Source organism: Mytilus trossulus, chromosome 5, assembly GCF_036588685.1.
Source record: "Mytilus trossulus isolate FHL-02 chromosome 5, PNRI_Mtr1.1.1.hap1, whole genome shotgun sequence".
In the NCBI taxonomy this organism is placed as follows: domain Eukaryota; kingdom Metazoa; phylum Mollusca; class Bivalvia; order Mytilida; family Mytilidae; genus Mytilus; species Mytilus trossulus.
The window spans coordinates 7,581,088-7,588,783 of NC_086377.1; the positions used below are offsets into that span (position 1 = coordinate 7,581,088).

The 7,696-nt window shown below is 29.9% G+C and overlaps 1 protein-coding gene across 3 annotated transcripts; it reads right to left on the bottom strand.

The window, feature by feature from the left end:
• Window positions 1-1,807: 1,807 nt before the first annotated feature.
• Window positions 1,808-6,533, bottom strand: LOC134718493 (death-associated inhibitor of apoptosis 2-like). Of its 3 annotated transcripts, none has more exons than XM_063581063.1 (5): window positions 6,397-6,533; window positions 4,834-5,362; window positions 3,631-3,809; window positions 3,033-3,048; window positions 1,808-2,202 (listed from the first exon to the last, which is right to left on the bottom strand). In XM_063581063.1, exons 2-5 carry the CDS (start codon window positions 5,297-5,299, stop codon window positions 1,964-1,966), a joined length of 900 nt encoding a protein of 299 aa, XP_063437133.1. In that variant the 5' UTR covers window positions 5,300-5,362; window positions 6,397-6,533; the 3' UTR covers window positions 1,808-1,963. The 3 variants fall into 3 exon arrangements, with proteins under 3 accessions (XP_063437133.1, XP_063437136.1, XP_063437134.1); XM_063581066.1 differs by having other exon boundaries at window positions 4,834-5,359; window positions 6,397-6,498; XM_063581064.1 differs by having other exon boundaries at window positions 6,393-6,490.
• Window positions 6,534-7,696: the final 1,163 nt, after the last annotated feature.

The window sequence follows — 7,696 nt, forward strand, 5'->3', positions numbered from 1 at the left end:
TGTAATTTTGATCAGATAGGACCAAGACTTCAAACAAATAATATTTTAAAGTATTATGGTTTCATTGCAAACATTCCAAAGTATATGAGAGAATATATCAAAGAAAAGATGCTCATGTAAATTTTGAAACTTTTAACTGTATTGATAATTTTTTGGAAAGATTATTGTGTAACAAAAAGCCAAAGTTTGTTTCAACAATCTTGTTGACAGAAATGTGCAACTGCCAACAGAAAAGTTCTTACAATGGGAGAAATCACTAGGTATTAAAATTGCAGTTTGGTCAGAATATAATATTATTTTAAGAAAATCATGTAAAAACACTTATTTAAGAACTTTTCAATATACATTTTTACATAGAATAATTGCAACTAACACTTTCTTGTATAAAGTTAAACTTAAGGATTCAAAGCTTTGTACTTTTTGTAATGTTTCTGATGAAAACATGGAGCATTTATTCTATGAATGTCCAATAACATATTCTATATTGCAAACTTTTTCACAAAAATTGAAAAGATATTTTGTGAACTTTACATTATCTAAGAAGCACATTTTTCTTGGTCTTCAAAATGAGAGTTTACTGTTGAATTTGATCATTATTATTGCAAAGAACTATATATATACAAATGTAAATTGTATGAAAAGAAACCAAGTATTATAGGGTTATTAGCAAAAATAAGAAAATATCAGGAAAATGAACATTATATAGCAAAGAAAAATGGTACCACACCTTATTTTCAAAACTTCTGTGCCCCATTAGATTACATTTTTGACTGATTAGTCACCATTACTTTTGATTCAAATCATATGAAATAAAAAATGAAACTTACAGTTAATAAAGAGCAGATCTTTACAATACACAAGTTGATCTATGTTATGTTAATGCAAGTGAAATAGTGTGTGTATGTGTGTGTGATTGTTTCTTTTCCACTTTTTATTATAATGTTGATATTTAAATAATATCTATTCACATTGGAAGAAAAAAATGTAGTCATTTTTTTGCTGTATATATATATATCAAACCCCTTAACACCATAGTCAGGTGGTGATGTAAAGGGATTGTAAAAGCCTGACTACCAAAAAAATAAATAAAAAAAAGATACTTATTGACTTATCTAAATTTACATACACATGATGATTTTGGTAAGTTCAATATGTATGAACGCTTGTGATATTTAAAATATCACCATAAGAAATTTTGTTTTACATTTGTTGTGTGTACTGAAAGAACACTTAAGCAAACAATTAAATGTTGGAATGACATCGTGTTTTAAACCTTATAAAATCTTCATCATGCCTTAATCAGTGACGATATTAGAATAATCATGTAGAGCGATTACCACTTCAAAAAATGCAGTCTCTATTTCGTTCGATAATCATGATTTTGATCATTTATTCAAACATGTCATACAATGTCGAATTAACATAAACGGACCAAATCTTCCGCACAAAATGTCCATTTAGACAATCAATCTCTCTTCAGTAATGCTGAACAATTGAAGATCTACAGACCAAAAGGACCAAAAAGTATAGTCAAAGCCTGGCAAATATTAAAAGCTTGATGCGTATGATACATTTCTTGATTTTAAGTAATTTCCAACATTTTGTAATATCAACTTTTAATAACACAAACTCCATATGCTTATACCAGTACCGGCTACAGGGCTGAAGATACCCTCGAGGACTATCAGTCAACCAGCAGAGGCATGGACCTAGTGGTAGTTATAACATGAAGGGTAATCCTTTTTTTGTCGCCAAAAAAACAAACAAGGAGTATAAAAAGATTGAAAAAAGGAGCAAGAAAACAATAGTCTGTTAATTATCTGCGATTTAATATCAATGGCTTTATAAGCGTGACAAAATATGTATTATTCATTTCAAGGTGTTCAAAGATATAAACAAATGTTATCCTTTTTATAATTGTATTACACAAGAAATATAAAATGTCTGCCATTCGCTGAAATGTTCATACATATGTTCGAATTGCATTTTTTATTGGAACTCTGCAAATAGGACATTTGTTCGTTTCATATTTTAATCGAGTGAAGCAGGGTTCACACATGGCGAAATGACCACAAGGTTGGATCGTAATCTGCAGTGGATTTGACAGGCAAACTTTGCACTGCAGTCTTGAGTCTGTTGTTGACTCTACTGAGCTCGAAGATGAAGACGTAATTACAACGTTATTTTGCTCTGTTGACACATCTAAAGAAATGAAATAATGTATATCACTCACTCTTACAATATAGAAACCTTTAAATTTGTTCATTGTTCCGTGCATTTTCTAAGTTCAGAATAGTCATTTATAAAAATGGCACCTCGATATTGTTCTTTTACGTTAACCTTGATGGTACTATTTTTTTTTAAAAGAAAGGTTGCTCCATATTCTTAACATAGTACTATGATTTAAATTTAGGTGTTTTAATAATAGTTTGTACATAGAAATGTGTCTACAACATGTAAATAGTTCAATCCTACTCTGACACTCTTCCCTTGAGTGATAAACGATGATATCAAAAACATTTACATTATTAAAAAAGCAATAAAAAAACAATACCCATTTAAAAGTTAAAGTTAACCAATATGTTAAACCAAATCTTTTTCACTTTTTTGTATTATTGCCTCATTTTACATGTTTTAGTCGGATTCTTGATCGTACATGTGTATGAATAAACAGTTCTATATTATTGTGACAAATTAATTTCTATACACGATTAAAATGCTGTAGACTAGGAGGTCTGTATTGTATTATTTCTTAATCTCTGCAGAACGTGAGTCTTTGTTTACTCCTTGGTTGTGATTGTTATTGTCTTGTACGCTCCACATCAATTGAGTAGTGTACGCTTCCACATAATGAGTATTGTAAAAAAATAAAAGATTTTTAGGCTGCGCATGTGATTTTTTGTTGTTGATATTTGATAAATGACATACCACAACAAATTCAAATTTCATAAATTCGAAATAGTAGAACTTATTGGTGTTTGTGAACGTCTATTTACAATTATCGTTCTACACGAAATTCATTAATTACTTACCATTCATTTCGATATTCTAAAATGGAATAAGTCGTTATATATACATTGTACGTATTTTTTTCCAAATTAGGAAGGCGTCTATAGAAAAAATAAATGTAATGTACAGTTTCTTGACGGAAATAAAAATTGAGATTTGAAAACTTTGTAAAGTATCTTAGATATAGGAAATATCACTCTCATGCTGATATTCATAATTTTTTCTAATATAGGATTTGGTTATGTTTTTTTTATAAATGAACTTCATCATATTCTTAATAGAAGCTCACAATTTGCCTCCGAAAGAAGTATTAATTTTTGTTATTGTCCTTTTCTTCTGTTGAACTAATAGCAGAAAAAGATGTAATATAGAAAGAAAAAAAGAGAGAAATTACAGAAATCGCTTAAATTTTACAGTTATTTAGTTTATGTACAGCATATTTGAAAACAATAATAAAACATATAGGTCACCGATAAGTTAACAAGATATTTCAATTTTAATGCCAAAAAAAATGCCAAGTTGTTTCTTTTTGACACTCTTCTTTTTCAAGCAAAGATAGACGAAAACGCCAGATTGTTTCCAATATCGACAAATCTAGGGCACTGGTAACTTGTAACTTACCTCACCACAACTTTCGAATGTTTGAAGTTGTTCACATGATCGAATACCTTCCCCTGCAAGATTCATTATATACGGACATTCTGGTTGCAGCATAATATGTATTTTGACCGGATCATCGTCTTTTTGCCATCTTCTATGTACTATACCACACTCAAAACAAGCAACGATGTCAGCAAATCCTGAATACATTTACAGAGGATAAAAATCTGATATTCATGTGAAAATTTTAAGATATTTGAATTTTTGTTTCTCCTACTTTTATCAATATACATTGATTGGATGACTGTTTTTAAAAGTCGTTTTAATATTCGACATTGGTAATGATTTATTCAATATGAAAAAAGAAACATGTCGTGTATACTCGCCACATAAAAAAAACTTTCATATGAATTGAAACTGATTTAAAAAATTTGATAGTAAAATAGCTATCATTCAATCATAAGGTATCCTTTATGGCATCTTATCTAAGTTACGACAAGTATCCTTGCAACGATAAATTGCTCGTTAGAAAAAGAATACAAACAACAATTAACCAATTATGGCAATGAAAAAAGATGTGAGACATAAACAACGGTTACGCCAAGACAGATAAATTGACAAATACCAGGACTTGGACAATCTCTGCAACGACTGATTGTCGATGTGATCATTTCATGTGATCAAGATACTCCAAATACAGATTCTGAACAAAAAAATACCACTATAACAATTGGCTGAGATCGTCTAATCAGTAAATGTACAAATTGTTCCTTGAATAGGTATTTTTATAATTTTCTTTATATTCCATATTGTTAAACACATGAGCATATCTAAACCATGCTCAACTCAATTTCCAACATGATATCCATATAAATCGAACACAGGCTCAAAATGGTGTCGCTACTTCAGAATTTGTGTCTTAATGTAGCCAGTATATGTGTGACTCAATACTGTATCGTTTAGACGTTTCAGATGACGATACAATTAAAAATACCGTTTAAGACTTAAAACCGTCATTGAAAACAGACAAAACCTTGACCACAATAAAATACGACAAGAGATAGACATCAATTACAATCCACTTCTAATACACATTGAATATAATAGTTCAGAGCAAAACAAGTACCAACAATAACAAATTGATATATTGTTGCTGCGCAATCCGCCCTTAACATACAGATGGTAATTGTGATGTATACTATAAATAATGAAATGTATCTTTACCTTTGTAAAAAAAGCCGGCCTTAGCAAAGATCCATATAGGTAAAGTACTGGTAGATGTCCAACCAATAAAGGATTGTTCTCGGATATCAAATTTCGAGTATGATCTGAACTTTGTATGTTTTGTACTTCTGCTTTCATTTCTGTCCCTATGTTGTGTTCGTGTAAACAGTAATTGTTGTTTCTGCTGAATTAAATCATTTGTCTGAGCCAGGTTTTCGTTATAACTGTGTATCACTGTTTCTTGTTGTTGATGTATGACAGGCATAACTGCACCGGCATATCCATTTTGATCATAGTGTATGCTACTGTTATTATTTGAAACACTAACACTTTCCGATTTACCACTACAACATAATTTTGATCTTAAATCATCGCCTAAAATAGTTCTGTCTGTAGTACATGTATATTTCCTTGTCTTTTGTTCACCAATGCTACACTGGACGCACTGACCATCACTTTCCATCATAACATTTTAGACTACTGAGTGTATTTTGCGCCCTTTTACATCTCGTAATTAGAATATGCTCTACTGAAATGTATGTATATATTTTAAACGCATGTACATTTGTATCATTGCATTTTTAACATTTACGTTGTATAAACAAATATACAAATATCACATTAGAGAATTATACAGTGTTGAATAATTGTTTTATATTTAAATTCGTAATACCCCGAAGCAAATATGCATTACATATGCAACATGATTTACATTCTGTTTTATCAGTACACTGTTTACTTGATATGTAATGTAAGTACGTATTTCATTACATGTAAGGGCTATATTGTAATGTCATGCATTACATACAGACTGTAAAATGTAATACGATAATAACATAGTAGTGTGTCATTTAATGGAAGAGTAAACTATCGTATCTGAATAAGAAATTGATATAAAATAGAAATTGATGAATTATGCTAAGGTTGAATTTAAATATTGTCAATTTAATTTTACGTTTTGCACGATTCATGATACACGACGATTATCACACAAACTTTGAAGAAATAAAATCAGCTTTAATAAGGACACGTTTGAAATCATATAGTATTCGATAAATGCAATTCCTTTTTGGTATATTTTAGAGTATAATACATGAAATAGTACCAATTTGAATACATGATTAACAAATTATAAACTAATGATAAAAGGGCTAATTCGTTGTCATACTACTTGTGACGTTACGAAAGATACTCAAACAAATGGCATATTAGAATGCAGAGCGGTATATTATTGTTTTAAGATTGCATTGGCCTGATTTCAATATTTTCCAATGTCTAAAAATATACATTAATTTTTAAAAGTATGTGTGGGATGTTAAAATACCAGATATAATCACCTTTTCCGACAACATATATCTTATCCGGATTTGTCTTTTTTTATTTCCGGAAATAACGTGTTTAAAATGTACTGCTCACTTACATGCCTTTTGAGTTATTATCAGGTATAAACTTGTTTATCTATTGATAAACAAACAACACTAATACTATGATGAATCATGTTGTACATATTAAAACTGATGATATTTGTTAAATATTTGTAAACTGATGAAATAACATACTTACTATGGTTGCTATAACATTACACATATCTATTTAAACGACGAGTGAATCTATGTGTGTACGATTTAAACGAATGATATTGTGCGTTGTATAATTTAAAACCAGTCAAGTGATCAAAACGTATTATCAAGTGTTATCGGATATTTACAAACTTTGCACAGTCATGTGGTAAATGTTTTAAATGACACGGAAATAAATCGTTTGTTTAACGTAGAACCTGTGTGAATATAGTATTGAGTCGATCTTATATTGTGTATGTATTATGGCTAGTTTTCAATCTTTCAAATTTACAATTATAAGCTCTTTCTATATCAATAGAACCCTAATACAGACCTCATTATATCTGATACTTACCAATTGGTTGCATGTAATACTGAACATAAACGAGGTCAATGAGAAATCAACATTAAAATATAGATGGTGTTATTTCTTTTACCCACGTTGCATACGTCCTATTTGTGATCCGAGTTGTCGTGAACAACAATTTATCAATAATATTTTTTGGTGTTTCCCTTATTTAAAAGGCACTGTCCTGCATTTAGTAAAGCGTTTAAGCATTTTTACATTTAAGATGAACAGTGTAAAACATTTGTCTTCGCTTACAGGCGTTTGAGAAATATTGTATGTGCATCATATGTTATTGCTTTATTTTTGATATTTTGTAATAGAGGTCGGTCATTTAAATACTATCAATAGTTTCATATACGTTCAAGTTGACGTATACCATCTGCAGATATACAAAAAACAGCATGTGATCTCGGGCTTCAATTTTGAATATACTTTCAATAATGCAAATATAAAACTGATTAATTTCTAAGGCTAGTATTTAATTTTATTATACTTCACGTTAAAATACCATATTTTGATTGGCTAATACAAGGGTGTCATTTTACTCTATCACATAGCTGAGAGGGTGACAATTTTTTTGAATGTTACTCTCTCGTCTAAACCAATCAAAAATCGACAATTTAAAGGACAATGGATTGAATTTACATCAAGTAGTTGAATACAATGCTTAAGTTTTACGTTTTGGATCAAATTTTATTATTTAACTGTCAAAATAAAGAAAAAAACATCTTGTTGTTTATTTCTAACACTCGTAACGTTGTTATGTACGTGACGTCATAGAAAATACTTTTGAAATAAAATTAATCTGAAAAACACAAAAATGGTAGGATGTTCAGTATAATAAATTAAATAACACATAGCTGAGAGGGTGATAGAGCAGATTGGTACCCCTTGAAAAAGCATTGTCTACCTTGGCTTCGCCGCAGTTGACAATGTTTTCTCGGGGTACCAATCT